The 24,136-nt window shown below is 39.3% G+C and overlaps 2 protein-coding genes across 4 annotated transcripts in view; both read right to left on the bottom strand.

The window, feature by feature from the left end:
- Positions 1-11,211: 11,211 nt before the first annotated feature.
- LOC133046566 (large ribosomal subunit protein eL29) lies at positions 11,212-11,850 on the bottom strand. Its single transcript, XM_061129442.1, has one exon. It carries the CDS (start codon positions 11,796-11,798, stop codon positions 11,340-11,342), a length of 459 nt encoding a protein of 152 aa, XP_060985425.1. The 5' UTR covers positions 11,799-11,850; the 3' UTR covers positions 11,212-11,339.
- A 2,746-nt stretch (positions 11,851-14,596) lies between these two features.
- The window catches only part of ELOVL7 (ELOVL fatty acid elongase 7), a 76,618-nt gene continuing 67,078 nt past the window's right edge, over positions 14,597-24,136 (bottom strand). For all 3 annotated transcript variants that reach the window (XM_061129745.1, XM_061129746.1, XM_061129747.1), the window contains exons 7-8: positions 19,680-19,816; positions 14,597-17,438 (exon numbers count right to left, since the gene is read on the bottom strand). In XM_061129745.1, coding sequence (XP_060985728.1) covers positions 17,229-17,438; positions 19,680-19,816 — 347 coding nt within the window. In that variant the 3' untranslated portion in view covers positions 14,597-17,228. The remainder of the gene's footprint in view (positions 17,439-19,679; positions 19,817-24,136) is intronic.

Below are 24,136 nucleotides of genomic sequence, written 5' to 3'. Positions count from 1 at the left end.
GAGGTTGTTTACGCAGCATTATTTGCCAGTACTTATCCAAAATTTATATAAAAGTGTTAACAGTGGATCTCTTTGGATGGACGGGAATATAAGTAGATTTTTCATTTTATAATTGTACTTTTTGTGTTTTCCACATTTTCTACTTATTGCTTATACTATTTTTTAAATTAGACTGGGAAAAACAATGTATTTGAAATGAAGAATTAGGAGGAAAAAAAAAATGGAAATAACCAAGCTGTTTCTTCTTTCTAATTCTGTACTTAAACTAGAATAAAATTATTTAATTTCTACAGGAACTGCAAGGGTACAATCAATTAAACATTGAAGTTTCATATTGTAAACATTGTAAAAAAAAAACGACATCTTAACAATCAAATCATTATGGACTTGTCCTTGTGCTCTTCTCCTTGAAAGCTTCCCAGTTACAGATCCATAGACCCTTCTTTCCGCCACTGCCTCTAAACACATAAACCACACATTTCTGTCTTATTTTAACAATCTTTTCCATTTTTCAAGCAATTATAAAAATAAGGAAAGGAGAAACTGAAGAATCAATATGTAATTCAATTACCAACTAATTAGGGGGAAAGATCTGACATGTAGGTTTTACAGTATTGAAGAATCCACCATCTATTTATAAGCCATGGTAACACTGCCACATTTCTTACCTCAGTTATCAGAGCAAACAGTTATTTATCAATGCAGTCCATATCTTTTTCATATCCAAGATTTTCTTCAGTTATTAAAAATTGTGTTGAGGTGGGGGGTGGGTCAGAGGGAGGTTCAAGAGAAAGGTTTGAGAGTTATATATGTAGTTATGACTGATTCTCATCATACAACAAACCAATATAACATTGTAAAGCAATTATCCTCCAATTAAAATAAATAAATAAATTTAAAAAAATAAACTGTGTCATGTATATTTGCCAGCTGGGAATGTAGGGCCACAAAAACATATCCCTTACAAGGACACATTTGAAAAAATTAGTGACCACATAAATGAGCATGGAAGATATTATGTTAAGTGAAATAAACCAGACTCAAAGTCAAATACTGCATGCTTCCACTAATATGAGGTATCTAAAGTAGCCAAACTCATAGAAGCAGAGAATAGAATGGGGGATGCTTGGGGCTAGTTGGGAGGGGAAAACGGGGAGATACTGGCAAAGAGCACAAAGCTTCAGCTACACATGATGAAAAAGTTCCGGATATCTAAAGTACTATGTGGTAACTACAGTTAGCAACACTGTTATTAAATACTTGATATTTGCTAAAAGAGTAGGTCTTCAGTGCTCTTACCAGAAAAAAAGCAAGAAGGAAGGAAGGAAGGAAGGAAAGAGGAAAGAAGAAAATGGCAACTATATAAAGTGATGAATATGTTAATTAGATTGATTATGGTAATCATTTCACAATGTATTGAAAACATCAAGTTGCATACCTTAAATATACACAATTCCTATTTGTTAATTATACCTGAATAAAGCTGAAAACAAAGAAAGAAAACTATGCAGGCATACAACAATGAATTAGGCAAAGATCAAGTTCATTGCAGTACAGGTGTCACAACCCTGAAGTGTTAGAACTTTTAACAAATGGCAAGAAAGACTACTGTACAAAAATGACAATGTGATAGTGAATCACAGATAAAATATTCTAAAAATAATAGCAACATTCACTTTGGGGATTCATGTGTTTGACCCTAGGAGGGAAGACCAACAACAATCCGTGCAATTAGTCTATGGTAGTCAATAGTAGTCCAGAAAAAAAGAAGTTGGAAAAGTCATGGAAGTGTCAAAGGAAGCCACTAGATATTAAAAACAATCACACATCACAACTCCATCACCACCACCACCACCATTACCATCACCCAGCACCATGAATACCACTCCACTATCACCACCACACCACCACCACCATCACCACCATCACCAACGCCCAGACCACCATCACCACCATCACCAATGCCCAGACCACCATCACCACCATCACCACCACACCACTACCACCACCACCATTACCATCACTCAGCACCATGAATACCACTCCACTATCACCACCACACCACCACCACCATCACCACCATCACCAACGCCCAGACCACCACACCACCACACCACCACACCACCACCACCACCACCATTACCATCACCCAGCACCACAAATACCACTCCACTATCACCACCACACCACCTTCATCACTACCACCACACCACCACACCACCACACCACCACCACCATCGCCACCACACCACCACCACACCACCACCACCACCACCATTACCATCACCCAGCACCACAAATACCACTCCACTATCACCACCACACCACCTTCATCACTACCACCACACCACCACACCACCACACCACCACCACCATCGCCACCACACCACCACCACACCACCACCACCACCACCATTACCATCACCCAGCACCACAAATACCACTCCACTATCACCACCACACCACCTTCATCACTACCACCACACCACCACACCACCACACCACCACCACCATCGCCACCACACCACCACCACCACCACCATTACCATCACCCAGCACCACAAATACCACTCCACTATCACCACCACACCACCTTCATCACCACCACCACACCACCACACCACCACCACCACCACCACACCACACCACCACCACCATCACCAACGCCCAGACCACTATCACCACCATCACCACCAACCAGGAGCAACAGATGCCCCAGAAGAAAAGAAATTAGAAAAAGAAAAATTAGATGTTACTCCTTTAAAGTAACTCTTTTTGATTCAACAAAAAGATGACAAAATATATTGCACTTTTATGCAAAAGTGCTCTCCAGTGAAAGAAGTAAATAATGGCAAAGGAAATAGATTTTAAATGAAGAATTGCCACACTAGGCTAGTTTGTCTATAGGTATGAAATTGATTTATATTCTTAAAAGTCACAGTCTTAGAGCTTCTCTCTTGGGAACTGTGATTAATCTTACAAGGGTAAGAGAATTGTGGAAAGCATTTATCTGGTTTCATTTTGAAAAATGGTACAAAGAAGGAAGCTGGAGAGTTACACAGTATACAAGTGCAGAAAATATACGGAACAGAACCATAATGTAAACAATCAGACCACATGATGCCACATGGATGTCTACTAATGGAAAACAGAAACTGCATAGATCTGTGAATCCGTACTCAGGTTTGGATGCTGATTCAAGGACATCTAAGATGTGAGACCTTAGGCAGTTTATTTCAGTAACATGGATATACATCTCTGTGAGGACTAGATGTAACTTTTCCTCTTTATATCAGGTATGATTCTTAGCCCCCAAACTCATGACTTCAAGAAATAGAACCTCTTCTGTTTTTTTTATAGTCCAACTTAATTTCTAACCCTGACTATTATTATTACTTGTTTGGTTCTATCTAACAGATAGAAATATCTGTTCTTTCCATGATTTTCTCAAGGTATGGGTAGGTTGGGTGGGGGAGAATAATTTTTGTCATCTGATCTTAGAGATGGCTCTTGTGATGCCCACTGACCTTCCCTCCCTCTCCCCAAGGATTCAGTAGCTCCTTTCTACATTAGGATTAGCCTCACATCCCAGAAATCTTTACTGGGCTCTCTCTGGAGCTGTCTGATGTCCTGGAGCCATTTCTTTCCAGAGATACTATCAAAGGAAGGTGAAGGTTTCCCCTACTCTCAGAAGCCTAAGGTATCTCTCAGCCTCTTCAGATCCATTTCCTCCCCCACCCCTGTCCCCCAATTTAAATAATGCCACTCCACTGAGGATTACTAAATGTAACCTCGGAGTTTTTGAGGAGAATATGTACATGTGCAGTATATCATTTAACATAACAGTACAGTTTTGAGCAGCACTACATAATCAAACACATCCATATATCTGCAGTAAAATATATAAATATTCATCCTGTGCGGATGAATAAAAAGATGGTTTCTCATTGCCCAAGTCAGGTTTAGCCACCAAATACATTTGCTGCAAACTGTAAAGCTTGTGTTTCATAATCACAGGTAAAGACTGGGGATCTGTAGCCAAATGTGACCAAGTTAGATACAAGTATGATGTCACTCCACTTAGTGCAATAGAAAGTCAAATGAGGAAGGTGTTAATAAGGGCTCATGACGTTTGTAAAGATTTCACAGATGAGAAAGCACTTGAACGAAGGCTGGATAATGTGTGGAAATTTTCAAAAATCAGAAAATAGAAGGCATTTCACATGAGGAATAAAAAGAAATTGATTATACTAAATATTACCTTGGACTGCAAGAGATCCAACCAGTCAATCCTAAAGGAAATCAACCCTGAATATTCATTGGAAGGACTGATGCTGAAGCTGAAGCTCCAATACTTTGGCCACCTAATGCAAAGAACTGACTCACTGGGAAAGACCCTGATGCTGAGAAAGATTGAAGGGAGGAGGAGAAGGGGACAATAGAGGATGAGATGGTTGGATTGCATCACTGACTCGATGGACGTGAGTTTGAGCAAGTTCCGGGAGCTGGTGATGGACAGGGAAGCCTGGCTTGCTGCAGTCCATGGAATCACAAAGAGTTGGACACAACTAAGTGACTGAACTGAACTGAAATATTACCTGTCATAAGGAAAGTGGAAATGAACAACACTGAGATAGCACTATATACTTATTAGACTGTCTAAAACTCAAAAATCTGCAACTATCAAATTCTGAAGAGAATGTGGAACCACAGGAACTCTCATTCATTGCTGGTGGGAATGCAAAGTGGTACAGCCACTTTGGAAGAACTTTTGGCAGTTCTTTTTACAAAGCAACATATGGTCTTACTATATAATTGTGCTCTTAGGCATTCACTCACATGATTCAAAAGCCTACATCCTCAAAAAAATCAGCATATGAATGTTTATAGCAGCTTTACTCATAATCTTCCCACACTGGAACCAATAAAGATGCCCTTCAACAGGTGAATGAATAAAGAAATGTGGTACATTCAGACAATGAATTATTACTGAGTAATAAAAAGGAACGAGCTCTCAAACCACACAAAGACATGGAGGTATCTTAAATGCATATTTTTAACTTCTATGCAGAGTACATCATGAGAAATGCTGGGCTGGAGGAAGCACAAGCTGGAATCAAGATTGCTGGGAGAAATATCAATAACCTCAGATATGCAGATGACACCACTCTTATGGCAGAAAGTGAAGAGGAACTAAAAAGCCTCTTGATGAAAGTGAAAGAGGAGAGTGAAAAAGTTGGCTTCAACCTCAACATTCAGAAAACTAAGATCATGGCATCTGGTCCCATCACTTCATGGCAAATAGATGGGAAAACAGTGGAAACAGTGTCAGGCTTTATTTTGGGGGGGCTCCAAAATCACTGCAGATGGTGATTGCAGCCATGAAATTAAAAGACGCTTACTCCTTGGAAGGAAAGTTATGGCCAACCTAGACAGCATATTAAAAAGCAGAGACATTACTTTGTCAACAAAGGTCCGTCTAGTCAAGGCTATGGTTTTTCCAGTGGTCATGTATGGATGTGAGAGTTGGACTATAAAGAAAGCTGAGCGCTGAAGAATTGATGCTTTTGAACTGTGGTGTTGGAGAAGACTCCTGAGAGTTCCTTGGACCGCAAGGAGATCCAACCAGTCCATCCTAAAGGAGATCAGTCCTGGGTGTTCATTGGAAGGACTGATGTTGAAGCTGAAACTCCAATACTTTGGCCACCTGATGTGAAGAGCTGACTCATTGGAAAAGACCCTGATGCTGGGAAAGATTGAGGGCAGGAGGAGAAAGTGACAACAGAGGATAAGATGGTTGAATGGGCATCACCGATTCAATGGACATGGGTTGGGGTGGATTCCGGAAGTTGGTGATGGACAGGGAGGCCTGGCGTGCTGCAGCTCATGGGGTCGCAGAGTCCGACACGACTGAGTGACTGAACTGAACTGAAGTGAAACTATCTAATCTGGAAAAGGCTACATACTACATGATTGTATTCATATGACATTTTGAAAACAGCAAAGGTATAGAGATGGTAAACAGATTAGTGAATATTAAGGATTCGAAGTGAGGAAAGGTTGAACTGGCAAAACACAGAGGATTTTTTAGGACAACGAAACTATGCTGCATGATAATGGTGGATATTTGACACCACATATTTGTCACAACTCAAAAGAGTTTTAAAGCACAAAGAGTCAACCTAAAAGGATGCAAAACATTTTTAAAATTGTTTAGAAGGTGAGAGGGTTCCAAGATAGAAGGTAGAATGTGACAAAATAATCGAACTGTACTACAAATATATGAAACAGCCTCATCGAAGAGGATGAGGGGCAAAGCTGCTGATCTAAGCAATTGTGGAAATGAATGGAGTCTCTAAATTAAAGAGAAAAGGAACTCTAGTTGATTAAGTGGGATGTGGGTTACCAGTTTTGAAACTGTTACATATGTATACTAGAACTGAACTATTAAGTAAATGCATGGTAGATACTGGGGCCGGGTTTCTCATGGAGTTACAGATAAGCAAGGGGCAACACTAGAATGATCCATTTAGTAATGGATTAGAATTGATGATATTAATATGAACTTATGCTTATCTTAATATAGATACAGATGTTACATATAGAAACATTTATAGACATATGCATATAAATCAGTTAGTGTACACCTATACTTCCTTGCTTTGTCAGCTGAGAGGGTCTAGAAGCAATGACACCCCAGTAGTAATGAGCACACCTGGTGCTTCATCTTGATTTCTAATACCATTCTCCAGCCAAAGAAACCAGGGCCCATGGAGAATTGGCAGATTCTAGGACTGGGGCAGAAAATACGCAAGATAAGTTTGGAGCATCTTGCAGTGCCAGAAAGTAAGGAAGTAGAGGTATGTCCAAGTGACACAGGAGCCACCTGGGAGAGCTCCCAGTGGCCAAAGCTGGAAGAATTTGAGCAACAAATTAAGTGAGGTAGTATTAGATTATAACCCGAAGTATACAATAGATATTCATGAATCCATATGATTACAAATAAATGAGAGAATGAATAAATGGGGGAGAATAGGCAACTTACTCAAGCAGAATAATTCCAGATAATTTATGCAGAAGCTTAGCTCTCAAGGGGGTATTGTCAAGTGCTACTATACATAATGACTCTCTTCCAAACAATAAAGTATAAAACGATGAAGAATAACATTACCTCAATCACGAACATGATCAGGGTTAATATCAACAGTGAAAAGTCATGTTGATAGTATGTACCCTTGATATGAACGATAATTTACCTCTATTGTCTTCCTTTTAAAAACTAATAAAACATCTAATCATGAGAAAAACATCAGACAAATTCCAAAGGAGAAACATTCTAGAAAATACCTGACCGGTACACTTCAAACTGTCAAGGTCATCAAAAAACAAAGAAAGTCTGAGAAACTATCACAGCCAAGAGGAGCTGAACCTAAGGAGACATGACAACTAAATGTAGTGGTATCTTAGATGCAATCCTGGAAGAGAAAAGAACATTAGGTAAAAACTAAGTAAATCTGTATGGATAAAGTATGGACTGAATAATAATGTATTATTATTGACTCATTAGTTGTAACAAATGTACGTACTTAATACCATGTTAATGATGGGAAAAACTGGGTAAGCATTTATGGGATTCTCTATGCTAACTTGGTGATTTTTCTGTAAGTCTAAAACTATACTAAAGTTTATTTAAAAAATAACCTAATACAGGTGCAGCCCAGATTTTGAGACTTTTATCACTTTGCTTTTGTCATGGTTGTCATTTATTTTCTTCTTGCCCTTACACCCCTATTCAGAGCTCTTTGACATTTGACTAAACGCGGTGCCAAGATTCACCATCTTGAGGCTCTTAGCATTCACGTGGACAACCCATCCAGAGCCATGCCTGACACCTCTTCATCTGTTCCGTTCCAATAACCATCATACACTTCGTGTCACCTCTCACTTCCAGAGCCACACAGTGCTATCTATCTCCACACTGAATTTCTTACCACAGCCTATGTCTTCCAACATCCCCACTCACCTTCTTCCATAGTCATAAGATCCCTGGTTTTCACCCCTTTTTTAAAAAAAGTTTTTAAGCTTTTTTAGTTTTCATTTTTTGTGCAGTATGTAGGATCTTAGTTCTCCAATCAGGAATTGAACCCACGCTCCCTGCAATGGAAGCGTTGAGCCTTAACCACTATACTGCCACGGAAGTCCCTAGAGTGCCTGGTTTTATCTTGATACAGAGTCACCTAAAATTAATACTACACCTCCCAGATTTCTTTCTGCTAAATGTAACCCCTATGACTAAATTCTGGCCAGTGAGTTGTCTGTTTTGTTATGTGTCCTTAAATGGAGAGATCAAGTCCTTCTCTTATCCTCTTCCTCCTTCATACTGGCTGAAACATGTATGTATTAATAACGGCTGGAATTCCAACACCCATTTTGGATCATGAGATAACTATGGGAATGGAAGTGACATATGATAGAGCCACCAGACAGAAAGTTTCTAGGTCTCTGATACTCAACTGCAACCAACTCAGCTCTGACTGCATATGGCTGGAACTTTACATGAGAAAGAATTTCTACCTTGTTTAAGTAACTGTTATTTTGGGTTTTCGCCATTCCCAGTTGAACTTGCAAATCAGTTCACTCCTTTATTCCATCAACCCCTCCTTGCCCTATAGCACAATGATTAAGAGTAAGAGTAAGAAATCAGATTTGGTTTGATACCAGCTTTATCACTTTATGGGCTTCCCTGGTGGCACAGTGACCAATGCAGGAGATGCAAGAGACACAGATTTGATTCCTGGGTCAGAAAGATTCTCTGGAGTAGGAAAATGGCAACCTGCTCCAGTATTCTTGCCTGGAAAATTCCATGGACAGAGGAGCCTGGCATCAGGAGCCTGGCAGGCTACTACTGTCCATGTGACCGCAGAGTCGGACCTGACTGAGCATGCAAGCATGCTACCACTTAATAACTGCCTGATCTTGGGCAATTTACCTAAATATTGTAAGCGCTAATTTCTTTATCTGTATTTTCCTTACTGTACCTATCTTGTAGGGATGTTCTGAGGATTTTATTGCATGAGACACATAAGGAACTTAGTAAGCATCACTGTCATTTGAGAGTCCTGATTTCAGCTCCATCACTTCATCTGCTCTTACCGGCATTCTCAATATCCTCCTTTCCTTGTTCTGCTGCATCTTTCTTGCAAACCTCTACCTTGGTCAATGCAAGCCTCTCTGTGCCCACACGATCATGGGCAAACACAATTATGTGCATCAGTACCACTACAAATGTATGCTCTCCAGACTCTGCACAGCCCTGCTAGAGGCTGGGGATTATTTGAAATCTGTCTCTGTCCCTGGGTGCATCCATTCCCCACTGTGTTTATGCAACTTTTCACTCTTCTTCTCAAGCCATCCCTAGAGGAAATAAACATGTGCATGCTTCTTCTTTAAAAAAAATATCCCTCAATCCCACATTTCTTTAGCTACCACCCTTTATTCTTCTCTCCTCACCTCAGTGCCTAGAAAGAATAGTCATCACACTAGTGCCTGAGGGAAAGATTAAATGGAGGGATGCCCCTCAAACCCCACATGTCCAAAATCAACTCACCACATGTTCCTCCTTCCTGCATCCCAATCAGTCTTGGGCCTGGGTCTGCACCCTTGAAGCTGAAACACTGCATTCCCCTTACACATTTCCCTTAAGCTCAGGTCAGGCCATTTCTTTCCTTTTCTCACCTGGAATTGCCTGTTGGGCACACTCTCATCTTCATTTTCTCTTTGACAAACAGCCTCTCAACTTTCATAAGTCAGCTGATACCATTTCTTTCAATCCTTTTCTGAAGTCCTGCCCTCTACCAGGGAGAATTTTCCCTCCTTTGTGTCACTACATCATGCAGATTAAAAATCACTTTCAGCTGGGATACTTGACTTGTTTGCCTACTTGTCTCTCTCTACCCAAGTGTGAATTTCTGTGGGGATTGCTATTATTTGACTTGTTTTTCATACTCAGTGTTCAGCACAGAATCTGATACATACTAGGTGTTTAACAAACTGTTGGATGAATGAATAAGTCAGTAAAAGAATGAGCAGAGGAAGAGAACCTCATATTTTTTGAGCTCCTGTCATATGCCCAGCATTGTTCTAGGAACTTGCAGTGAACAAAACAGACAAAAATGTCTGCCCTCAAGGTTATTTTCTAATGAGCAAGACATTCTAAAAAACAATATAAATGGGGGCTTCCCTCGTGGCTCAGATGGTAAAGAATCTATCTGCAATGCAGGAGACCCAGGTTCAGTTTCTTGGGTTAGGAAGATCCCCTGGAGAAAGGAATGGCTACCCACTTCGGTATTCTTGCCTGGAGAATTCCATAGACAAAGGAGCCCAGCAGGCTACAGTCCATGGGGTTGCAAAGAGTTGGACACAGCTGAGCGACTAACACTTTCATGTTTCACCCTCAAACAATATAAATAATAACTAAGCACGTCGTAGGGCATGTTAGAAGGTAGTAAGAGTTGTATGGAACAAAGAAAGTGCAAGGCAAAGGGAGGTGCTGGTTGCAGTAGTAAATAGGGTAGACCGGGTCTGCCTCATTGAGAAAGCGCCATCTGAGCAAAGATTGGAGGTAGATGAGGGGTTTAGCCAAGAAGTGACCCTGAGGCAGAGGCAAAAGCTAAACCTTGGGGGCCTAAGATGGGACTATGCTTAGCACAGGCCAGTGAACACAAGGAAGCCAGTAAGGCTGGGCCAGAGGAAGCCGAGTAGGGAGTCATAGGAGATGAGGACAGAGGGGCAGCGGCAGTGGAGACAGACCGTGGAAGGCCTTGTAGACCATTGTGAAGACTTTGGCTTTATCTCTGGGTGAAATCATAGGCCATTGCTGGGTTTTGAATAAAAGTGTGACATGCGTCAATTTGCCAATAGATGATTTTGGGTGCTATGTAGACAATGTGTTGTACAGAGACAAGAGCCGAAGCAGTGAGTCAGAGAGGAAGCTATTTGAGAAATCCAGGCCAAGATAACGAGGGTCCAGAAGCGGTCAAATTCTGGTACTACTTGAAGAGGAAGCCTTTGTTGTTGGGTGAGAGAGAGGAGTCGTGGATGACTTTGAAGTCTGGGGCCTGAACCGGAAAGTAGGTGCTGCCCTAAAAGCTTTCCCTGTATTAACTTATCTAGTCTCCACACTGAACTGATGAAGTAATGCCAAGGCTCCTATTTTTTTTTTTTTTTTCCTGTCTCAGATTTATTTGTACAAATAGCACAGGAGGACACCAGCCCCACGCAGACAGCGGCCCAGGGGGTCACACCAGTCCTTCTGTCCTCACACCGGCAGATGAAGGTCTCTACTCCGTAGCTTTGGTGGGGGCCTGGGCACCCTTGGCAGCTGGAGCCGCAGCTGCAGGTGGCTTGGCCTTGGTTGGAGCCTTGGACTGGGACTTTGGCCGACAGAACCTGAGACCCTTGGCGATGCGAGCACGAGCACGTTTCCCGAGCTTGGGGTGAGCAATGTAAGCAAGTCGGCTGAGCTTGCGGCTACCGCCTGTTGGCATCATGGGCTTGACCTCCTTGGGCTTCACAAGGGCCTTGACAGCCTCAGCACGTGCACTCATGGCCTTGGCATTGTTGGCCTGCATCTTCTTCAGGCCCTTCTTGTTGTGCTTCTTGGCAAAGCGCATGTTCCTCAGGAACTTGGGGTCTACCCCTTTAAGAGATTCATATCGTTGTGATCGGGGTTTCTTGATGCCGTTTCTATGCCATTTTCGGGACTGGTTGTGCGTGGTGTGGTTCTTGGACTTGGCCATGTCTGCACCAGGGCCCGCAGATGCCGAAGCGCGTGGGACCGGAAGAGAAAGAGACAAGGCTCCTATTTTTAATGGAGACACTAAGACACAGAGAGGTCACCCAGGTCACACAGCTTGTAAGTATCAGAGCCAAGATCTGACCAGGAGGCTGGTTCCAGACTCAGTGCTCTCAGCCCCTGCCCCAAGCTGCCCTCCATGACAGTGACTTAGTTGAATACAAGGTTCTTTTTTTTTCCATTTATTTTTATTAGTTGGAGGCTAATTACTTTACAATATTGTAGTGGTTTTTGTCATACATTGACATGAATCAGCCATGAATTTACATGGAATACGAGGTTCTTATGATGGGTAAAAATGCAAAAAGACCAAGGATAATTCTCTCATCTGGGCAAAACTATCTGGGCCCAAAGTAGGATATTTGGCACGAGAATAAAAAGAAACAGATTCATGAACAAGATAATGTAAAGCAAGTGGAAGACATGCTGGCAAAGGTTCATTCAGCTTTTAAGATAGAAGACAGCAGCTCTGCACCCAGGGCTCACACGCTCAGGTAGTCAGACACATACATCAGGCCTATTGAAGTTGTAAGTCCCCTTGAGCAACCTGGGCACAGAATGTCCCCTTGGGCGGCCTGGACACTTGTAGCTAATAATACCTTGTACCAAACCTTCTGTCTTTAGTAACCAGGCTGTTCCTAAATGAACTGAATCCTGCTGACTTTAGAATATATGCAAAGTACGGTGATATTTTAAAAATGCTGCAGCTTGAATATAAGTGCTCACTTAGATGATAAGAGTGGTACTGTTGGTTGGATCATATATGCACGTGCAGCCTGACCTGATGACAGCTTTCAGTGAAAGCCATGACCACACCCAATTAGCCACTAAAAGAAAGACTCCTCTGGTTTCTCTGGGGCAGCCTGGTATAACAGGAAGTGTTGTGAGCCTATTTCATTGTGATTTCATCTGCTGGAAATGTCTAGAGAAACTTCTGTCCTCACCTCCCACCCATTCATCTCCTCTCTAGTCAACAATACACTTACCTCCTGGAGTGGAAGTATCATAACCCTTGGAAGTATCATAACCCAAGGGTCCTTAACCTCTTGGGTAAGGACCCACCTTCTTTTTCTCCCCACTCAAATCTGGTAAGTCTTATATTCTCTGTGTTTATGCTATTTCATATTCTCACCAGTTACTCAGTTCAGTTCAGTTCAGTCACTCATTTGTGTCCAACTCTTTGCAACCACATGGACTGCAGCAGGCCAGGCTTCCCTGTCCATCACCAACTCCTGGAGCTTACTCAAACTCATGTCCATTGAGTCAGTGATGCCATCCAACCATCTCAATCTGTTGCCCCTTCTTCTCCCGCCTTCAATCTCTCCCAGCATCAGGGTATTTTCAAATGAGTCAGTTCTTCACATCAGGTGGCCAAAGTACTGGAGTTCCAGCTTCAGCATCAGACCTTCCAATGCATACTCAGGACTGATTTTCTTTAGGATTGACTGGTTGGATCTCCTGTTGTCCAAGGAACTCTCAGGAGTCTTCTCCAACACCACAGTTCAAAAGCATCAATTCTTCAGCGCTCAGCTTTCTTTATAGTCCAACTCTCACATCCCATACATGACTACTGGAAAAACCACAGCCTTAACTACATGGACCTTTGTTGACAAAGTAATGTCTCTGCTTTTTAATATGCTGTCTAGGTTGGTCATAACTTTCCTTCCAAGGAGTAAGCATCTTTTAATTGCACAGCTGCAGTCACCATCTGCAGTGATTTTGGAGCCCCAAAAGATAAAGTCTGCCACTGTTTCCACTGTTTTCCCATCTATTTGCCATGAAGTTATGGGACCGGATGTCATGATCTTAGTTTTCTGAATGTTGAGGTTTAAGCCAACTTTTTCACTCTCCTCTTTCCCTTTCATCAAGAGGCTCTTTAGTTCTTCTTCACTTTCTGCCATAAGGGTGGTGTCATCTGCATATCTGAGGATGCCTTGCTCTAATTTGGTCTCCTGGCCATTTCCTACACTTTCCTACCTCTGGGCTGCCTTGATTTGTTATTTCTTTTTACCTAGAACACCTTTCCCACTAACCCACTTCCCATTTTGATAATCTGTACATGACCCACATTTACATACCTTCATGGAGCCTTCCCTGCTACTAAGTGCCAGAACCTTTACTCATATGACACCAACCATATACTTCCCTGTAACACAATCTCCTCTGACAGTCTGCAAGCTCCAGGGGGTACCAACTATGTGGTAGGCATCTTTGATTTTCGTTTTTCAGGCTGTGCTGTGCAGCATGTGGGATCTTAGTTCCCCAACCAAGGATTGAACCTGTGCCCCATGCAATGGAAGTGTGGAGTCTTAACCACTGGGCCATCCAGAAAGTCCCATGTGGTAGGTAGGCATCTTTGTATTTTGTAACACTCTAACGTCCAGGACTTCCCTGGTGGCTCAGACAATAAAGCGTCTGCCTACAGTGCAGGAGACCCGGGCTTGATCCTGGAGTTGGGAAGTTCCCATGGAGAAGGAAATGGCAACCCACTCCAGTACTTGTGCTTGGAAAATCCCATGGACAGAGGAGCCTGGTAGGCTACAGTTCATGGGGTGGCAAAGAGTCGGACACGACTGAGCGACTTCACTTTCACTTTCAATGTCCAGCACAGGGCTCTAAACATAGCAAAGGTAGAACAAGTGTGTGAAATGATTTGATTAAATGAATATTCAGATTACAACACCATCTTTCCATGCAAACATATGTAGTTAGATTCCAAAATGAAAAACACACACACATAGACATGCAACACCACGAATTTATTATTATATTTTACACATCGAAAATCAGACCTGAACTTTGACAATTTTCACGGAGTTTTCCATAGTCTTTAAAGTAGTTAACAGAAATAAGGGATAATTGAAGAAATGCAACTTCATAATCTTATAATTTATGTAACAATGCAGTCTGCTCAATTAAGATTGTAAAATGGCAATGTCCCACAGATATTTAAAATTTTATATTTGTATTTATCTATAATGTAGGTACAGGTTCTAAAGAATTCATAGAGCTTTGTATCATAAGCCAGGTTTTGTAGCTGGCCTTTTTATTTGTCAGGTAAGCAAAGCACACCCAAAGGCAAGGAAGTCTTGAAAAGTGGGATGAAAGTCCAACAGAAACTTTATGTGACCCACAGAGCCATTTAATAAAACAATACCCACCCAGTCCTGTATCCAGTGGCACTGATCTGCTGATGTTCATTCATATTGAAGTTGCCTCTGCCAGCTGTGATTTCTTTTCATGTAACATTCTAGCTCTCTACTCCTATTTATAGTGTAGAGTGTGATTCCATCACATGTTGCTATTAGTTCATAAGCACCTCAATCATTTTAACAGCTACAGGAAGAGGAGGGGAGGTCGTACAGTACAAGGCAGAAAGTATGCAAAGATACCAAGTGAGTGAAAGTTGTTCAGTCGTGTCCGACTCTTTGCGACCCCATGGATTATAGCCCACTAGGCTCTTCTCTGTCCATGGGATTCTCCAGGCAAGAACATTGGAGTGGGTTGCCATTCCCTTCTCCAGGGGATCTTCCCAAACCAGGGATCAAACCCAGCTCTCCTGTTTTATCTTCTTTTAGTTTTGCTTCCTTTTGGTCTTTACCCTACTGGGGTCTTTGGGAACTGTGCATATGTGTAACAGCATCTACCATACCTCTTCACTTTAGCTTAGGTTGGATTTGAAGAGCCAAAACACGAAAACACTTAAGGAGACCTGAGACTCTCATAGAGAGATAAATTAGAGCTGCTGTTTCGTTTACCTTTGCGTTCCTGTTCTTTATTATTTATTTTTTTAAAAAAGGTAATCTCTCCTTTTATCAACCTTCATCATTTTATACTGTAAGAAAGTGAAATCACTAAAGGCAAATAACTATGAACCTGCTGAATGTGAAAAGAAAAGACCATGGTATAGATGAATGGATTAAGAGAGAGACACCTAACTCCAGGGGTTTACAGTTGGTAGAAACTCAGGCTTTGTTGTACAATAAGTAACATTATGTGTTATACAATGACTGGGTACCGATTGCTTGCAGTGACACAAACATAAGCAACCCTTCAAAATCAAGTATAACAGTAAAAAAGCTATACGGAAAAATTCAGAAATATCCAACTATTGTTATTTCTTGGGTGAAACTCTACTGATCAGTAGTTGGGTTCCCTGACAAAATGTGAAAAGAGGATTTTAGAAAGCAGCAATTTTAAAGAAATGAAAGCTATGCAAAATGCATTGCAGTCCTTCATTATATAGTTCATAAATATGAAAAAAAAATAATTCTAGGCTGTTATTTAATTCATAATTCTGGAAAATATTTTTCCATGCAGTGAATTTATAACAATAACTGCTACACAGTCTCTCTCTGTCACTCTCTTTATGAGAGACCCCTATCACCAAGTCTTCCCTGGATAGTTTCTGTGACACCATTTGCTTCCAGTTGCTTCCAAGCCACTCTTAACCCACCCCTGGAAAACTATGTATAAAGTCAGTTAATGTGTGCTAATGATATGAGCATTTACACATCTAACCAATATATATTTAACCAAGAGAATCCTTTAAACCATGATCATATGAGAAAGTGACATTACATCAATACTATAGACAACTATTTATTTTTTCCTTGGACAAATTCACCTCTTCCCAGAAATATGCAAAGTTCAATGCAAAAGAGTAACAGTAAAGTGTTCATTAAGCCATCAGAACAAATCACCTTGTTTTCAAAATATTAACTCCACCTTAGTTTCAAGTGCATCAATGTACTAACATAAAGGAATGTTACCTTTTAAACAGTTTACCAAGCAAAAGTGTTGGGAGGAAGTCTTATAAGCAAAACTGGGGCTGGCTATTTAAGAGATTCATTAAAAATGACTTAGTGATTTTAAATGATAACTTATCAAAAATCATGTTAGCTCTTTAGAATGGGAATTTAAGTTTAAATACAGTGTCTTCTGAATATAGTCAACAAGCAACAAAGCCAGAGCCCACAGTTAAAGGTTTTCAGACTCTGCAGAAGGAATCTACTGTACTGCATGGATCTCTACCCATGCCCAAAATATCAAATGATATTTTTCATGTATAACTGGATTTCTTTGTAGACTACTGTACTGTTTCACATCCTTCTTTCAATCTAAAAAATGTGTTAAATAAGATCTTTAGGTTTAAAAGCAGCTGAAAAACTGGCTACTTTAGGCTCTAATTATCAGAAGACTGTTCTCTGGGAGCTTGGGCTCTCAAATACTAGCAACCCCAATAACTTATCATAAAAATACAAGCTCTTGGTTTTGAAAAATATACAAAATGCACTGCACATGGAAATATCTCTTGATTGTCAAGGAAGACAAGATATCAATCTTTTTCATAGACCTATGTTGTGCTTGAACTTTAGTGATCTTTGTTTTTGCAGATTCCATGTTTCACAGTTTTGGGTAGCCTCTGACCTTTGGTGTAAGCACGGTACCAAAAATGGAGAAAGAGCAGCAGGAAGATGAAGCCGTAACTCATAATGATGTATAGAAAGACTGGAAACTGGTACTTGCAATCCTCCATGAAAAAGAACTGGCCGATGTGGACGGTGACAAGAACGAACTGGATCTAACAGATGGAAGAATGAAAAGTACTGTTAAGCTACCAAGAGTCACAATGGAGCAATTATTGAACGCATTCTTTGTCTGCTTATATGTAAACACTCTCCAACCACATCTAAGCTACTGTTGAACAGGGAACTTTATCTTTCAATCTAGCCTCCATGGGAGTCAGAGTAGGTGGAACAATGTCAAAATGCAGATGGGAATTTGGAACCACTGTTCAGTGGGGCCAAAGCACACAGCTCCAGGGAGTGCTATGTCAATTCCCTGGAGCTGTGCAGCCACAGTCCAAGGGATCCTGACGAGTCCGACACAGCGGAGCACGCACGCGGGCAGCACGCTGCAGCAGCCCTTTAACACGCAGAGAGCCATCAGTCTCAACTTGAGCTCTTGTCTGAAGAAATACACTCAGGACCACTACCTTATGGCCTAATTTTCTATGACAGCTTGATTTCAAACATTCCGTCCTGCTGTTAACCTGGATATTTCAGTTGAGGATGGGGTGGGGAGGGGAATAAAAACATTCTAATTAGAGCCCCCTTTACATTATTGGAGCCACACCATCACTGAGTCTTCATATTTGCCAGCAGTCCTCCACTGTCATAGACAAAAATATATCCTATCTGCCAACTATAGCAGAGAATCTTCAAGCAGTAAGAGAGCATTGGTGACCCCCCTCATATGTCCAAGTGTTCTGTGTTCCAGAACGTTCTACACAGTCTTAAAAGAACGTATTACATGTTCTGGGCTAATGTCCACATTTTTTGGATATCTTTTTTCTCATGACTAAAAGGTAATACGTGTTCTGTGGAAATTTTGGGAAAGTAAAAATCTACACATAAAAATAAATAATGATTACCCATAATCTATTCAACCATAGTTAAGATTTTTACATTATTCTTGTTATTATCATCATCAACTTTCCTTGCATTATCTCAAGGAACTTTTAGGACATTTCTGTGCGGTAGCTACAATTATTCCTCTCATTATGCAGATGAGAAAATGAAACTTTAGAAAGTCAAAGTAGCATCCTCTGCATTCTATGCAGGTGTGTTTGTGTAAATATTATTAACACACTTGAGAAAATAATGAACAGCATGTATTTTCTCTATATAAGTATTTTTCCATATTATTAAAAAGATTTTTACAACACTTAAGAGTAAGTTAAGTGAAAAAAAAAAGCCTAAGATAAATTCTATATGCATCATAGATGTTCTAATTTCTCTACAATAAACATATACTACTTTCCATTTATATAAAATGCTTAAAAAGAAAGGACTTGTGAATAATTTTCAGAACTTTGTAATATTTCCAGGCAGGAATTAAAATAATTTGCTTCTCCATTTCCTTACGTTTGTTTATTTAGGGTGCTCTCACTTTTGTCAATGTGTATTTTACAGCACCTTTCATTCCCACAGGACTTTTACGAGTTGGAGGAAAGATAAACTTATAAATGTCAGGACTAGGCAGGCAGGCACACAGGAAGGCTCATAATTCTCTGAAAGTTACCTTCCCTCAAGGTCATTTAGATGTAGCATATGGAATTTCTAATTTAATATTATGTCTAATGAGGTTCACATAATTTTGAGATTATTTTGATCATAAATATATTTATTTTATATAAATGCATGTTGTGTATGTGTTAGTTGCTCAGTTGTGTCCAACTCTTTGCAACCTGTTTACTGTAATCTGCCAGGCTCCTCTGTCCACGGAATTCTCCAGGCAAGAATATCGCAGTGGGTTACCATTTCCTCCTCATATAAATGCATAAAATAATATAAAGATGGTGTAAAGATACACATGCTAGTCTAATTGTCTGAGCCTCTTGGCTACCAAATATACTTTGTTTTCAATAAAGTTCCTGACAAAAGTTCACAGAAGATATAAAGAGTGATGGGTATGCCATGCGTGTGTGTGCTCAGTCATGTCTGACCCTGCGATCCCACGGACTGTAGCCTGCCGGGTTCCACAATCCATGGGATTTCCCTGGCAAGAATACTGGAGTGGGTTGCCATTTCCTACTCCAGGGGATCTTGCCTACTCGGGGATGGAACCCGTGTCTCTTGCATCTTCTGCACTGGCAGGTGGATTCTTTACCTCTGCGCCACCCGGATGCCTTAGAGGCCAGGCAATTTATATTCCTATGTTTTGTAAACTTTGCTCTTTCGTTAGTATCCTCATTCATAATGAAGTCAAGCGACTCCCAGTTTAGTTTCATATCTGCTTTTAAAGAAAATGAACTACTCACAAGTTGTAATGATGTCAAATATTTTTTCCACCACAAATATTTCTGGTAATCTGGTCCCAGTGCACACAGTCCATAGTAGGAATACATGACTACATGTACAGCTGTATTTACAAGGGCATGGAAGGTTCCCAAACCACCTGGAAAAAAAAATATCATAAAATAGGGGCACTGTTCCTTAAGATGAGATATATTTTGGTCTAAACTTTTAGTATATTTCTTTAATTTTAGCGGGAAGAAAAATAAATATGAAATACCATTATTATTAAACATCTATAAAATTAGAGGGATCTGGATACTACATCCATTTTGTAAAATGCAAAATAACATCTTGGAAAATAAATGAACACAACTTTATTTATTCTATCTTAACATTAAGATTTTCCTGTGATTTGGACTTACCTTAACAAACTAAGTGGAATTACCTTTTAAATATAATCTATTGCTAAATAATAGTAATCAAATTCATTTTTAGTAAGAATTAACACTTATAAAGCACACAAAGTACACTAATCTTAAGTGTACAACTTGATGATTTTTTACATATGTTACCACCACCAAATTCAAGATAGAAGACATTTCTGATGCCACATAAAGTTCCTATGTGCCCCTTCTAATGAATATACTCCTTCCAATGTAACTTTTATTCTGACTTCCATCATCAACTGTTAGTTTTGCCTGTTATAAAACTTCATATAAATAGAATTATACAGGATGTATTCTTTGTGGCTACCTTCTTTTAATCAACACACTGTTTTTAAGATTCATCCACATAGATTGCCTTTTTATTTCTGTGTAGTATTACCTGATATGAATTCATCACAATGTATTTATCCACCCTCCAATCAAAAGATGTTTGAGTTGTTTCCAATTTGAGGTACTATGAATTAAGCCACTAAGAATCTATATATATATTTCTTACATATTATTGTGTAAAATCACGTTAACTTTTTTTCACTCTTAATGGTTTTCAATAAATACTTTTAGTGCCACAAAATTTTAGCAGTAGAACCACTGGCTTTCATAAGTAAGCTATGTTAAGTTTGCTTTAATCAATCATTGTTTTTCCAAAATAAACATTTATTAATTGTTAGACCATTTTGATGCTGTTTCCATTTGACTATTATCAATTGTGCTTTCCTATCTTGGTTTCCTCTTCTAATCCCACCACATCTCCCACTGATCACCTTCAATTTAGGATAGAAGAAAAGGACCCTGGAGTAAATATAACCCTAGATTCTTTCAATTGTCTTTAACTAAATCAGTGAAATGAAGTGAAAGTGGCTCGGTCATGTCTGACTCTTCACGACCCCATTGGACTATACCCCATTGGAATTCTCTAGCCCAGAATACTGGAGTGGGTAGCCTTTCCCTTCTCTAGGGGATCTTCCCAAACCCAGTGATCAAACCCAGGTCTCTCACATTGCAGGCAGATTCTTTACCAGCTGACCCACCAGGGAAGCCCTAACTGAATCAGTAGTACAGTGGAAAGGGAAAACAAAGTGATGAGCAGATGGTGGGGAAAAAAACCAAAACTCTTCCCCAGTGTCTTTTTCCTAAGATGAACAATTTAGAAGAATCTTCATTCTTTATATAGAGCCTGAATCAGCTTAGTAATGTTGATTTGAAATTTAAATTTTTCTAAAAATATTCTATTTTATTTACTCTAATATTCTTTAATTTCAGAAATAAAATCTCACAAATTTGCCTAATTACATTAGAGAAAGGACTGAATTCATGAACACTGTGATTTATAGAAAGTTTAAAGCAAAACTGAAATTTATTACTTTGACAACAATCTTCTAAGGACAGATGTCATAAAAGCTGCTTCATAGCAGAAATACTTTTTAAAAAATCATCCATAATTGCAACAATGCTAGATACTTCTAAATGTTACCATTGCCAAAGTACTCCTTAAAGTAACCTGCTTTAAATAATATTTAAAACTACTTAAAAATAATTAAGTAGTTTTAAAATAAATATTTGAAAAATTTCATATTTAAATATGAAAAGTCTTTTTCATGCTATACTATATTTCATAAACTTTCCTCTCCTGAATAGAATAAATCAAATTTCAGCTAATCCTTTCATTATCACAAATTTCAAGTAAGAAGAAACTGACCTAATGAAACTTATTAACAAACTCCCAGCTTCTATTATTTACATTTGGATTAGTCTTTTTCCCAAAAGAAATATAAATAAATAAATTAGTGTGGTGTAAAAACACCTCTTCTAGGGTAATTTAAAAATAGAATAGTTTATGAGTTAAGCTACTTAAATGGGGACAAGCCAGCTACCTCTCAAATCCACTGTCTCACAATTACAAATACACAGGAAATCTATTTCATGCTTGATAGTGAATCAGATCAAGCCTTTCTCACTAAGACACCTCTTCCATTTTTTGGTAGAAGAATTCTATTTTCCATTCAGAAACTTTCACCATTTGAATGTCCTAAAATGAGGCTCCTATGGACAGGAATTTAACATGGCAGTAAGTAGCTGAGAGTGTTTATAGTTAGGGTTACTGATTAAAATAAGCTATCAAATCAAATTAGCTTGCTTATTTTCTCTAGTAGTGATTGTTTTCTGATGAGTTACTTTAATGTTTGTTCACAGAACAATCACATTTTAATTAGTAATACTTCTCATATCTCCTTTGGAAGTCTTTTCTTATAAAGTACTTTGTAAGCTTGCTTTCTTCTTTACAATAGTTCTGCAAAGAATGAATTATAATTAGTACATCACATTTTACTTCTTTGGTTTGGAAAAAATATAAAGGAACCACCTGGGTAATTATCACAATTCTCCATATCTCTGAAAGGGAGTATACACATAATTAATATAAAAACCTGCCACAGAAATATTTTTAATCACATTCAAAAGAAAAGCTGGATTGCTGTTATCCCGGAGAGGAGTACAATAGGCAAACAGGAAATTAAATACTAGATAGAGATCAGCTGTGCTCTGGTTTTTGAAAGGACAGATAAAACTGGACAGTTTTATTCTAGGAATGAAGGCCAACACCACACCACATTTCTGGAAACACCCTTGCTCTTGTTGCTGCATTTGTCACTGAACAGATATCAGGTATGCTGTTCAAGTGTTTGCTAGTCCACTATAGAATCAACAGATATTCAAACAAGAAAATTTAGAAAATGCAGAGATGGATAAAGAAGGAAAGGGAGACCCCTTGTGTCAATATCTCTTAATCACTGTATTTGGGGGTACTGCTTTCCTATTTATTTTTAATTTATATTTATTCTTCAGTGTTGGAATAGAATCATCTGGTCTTTTGGAAGATATCTGAATAAATAAGTTCTAAGAGTGTGAAAACACCTTGTCTAGCATACTTTAAAAATAGAATAGTAAGAATAGTTATCTATTTCTGATAAATTTAGGAGCCAAGCTGCTTAACAGGAGTTGAAGCTACATGTCTCTCAAAAACATCTGCATTTCACAGTTATAAACACAAGACATCACAACCATTCGGTTACTGGATGTTTAGGTATTTTCTAATTTCCGCCAAAAGAAATAGTGTCGAGAAATATCACTGTAAAAAGAACTGAGAGGCGCAATATGCGTGCAAGAGAAAACAAAAGCGTGGAAAGCAAAGTAAAACAATGGAGATTAAATAACGTAACTACCATCGATTTGTGAAATGGACACAGATGAGACCATCTTGTTATGATGTGAGTTAAATTTTTAAATTCACATATATACATTATAAGAAAAACAACTACATTTCCTTTAAAAAAAATCTTCAACAGATAAATGCCAATTTTTGGCAAGGAGCTACTTTACATGCTGGAAAATCTGATACCCTTGGGCCAAAGTAAGGCCAGCCCTTCCAGCTCCCCTAGGTTCTGGCATCCTATTCTAGCCACTGGCTTATCTATGTCCCTTCATGCTCTGAGACATGCAGACTTCCACCCCCCGCCCCCGTCCCCATGTCTAGAGAGTCTAAAACTCAAACAAGAATTCCTCAATTATAGTTTCTCTTTCCTTTAGTCTTACAAAGTCAGAATGCCCAAAAGAGGTGAGCTGTTCACAGAAATGTTAAAGCTTTGCCTAGAATGGGCTGCAAGCCTACAGGAAGACTTCTTTTTTTTTTTCCGTGAAAATGTTTAATTTGGCGAAATCGCTGTTTTCTCACAGAATCGATACCGATGGGGAAAATAGATTATTCAAAGGATCTTTAGAGTTGCTTCTTAAATTGAAGAAACTAGAACAAATAAATCCCCCAGACAACTTTTGCTAATAAAACTATATCCTTGAGGATATCACTTATTTAAAACTTTATGATAGGTAAAATTACTTACCTTCCTGTTCTCTCATATTCTAGATGTTCAGAAGCCTAAAATCAAAACCAACTAAAGAATCTATTTGCCAAGCTTTTGAGTTAAACTATTTTTGACGTTAAAAAACAATCAAAGCATTCTTTAATATGGTAGGATGTTTAG

Source organism: Dama dama, chromosome 25 (genome assembly GCF_033118175.1).
Source record: "Dama dama isolate Ldn47 chromosome 25, ASM3311817v1, whole genome shotgun sequence".
NCBI lineage: Eukaryota > Metazoa > Chordata > Mammalia > Artiodactyla > Cervidae > Dama > Dama dama.
Note: the sequence above shows the minus strand (reverse complement) of the source record. Positions and strands in the feature narration are given on the sequence as shown.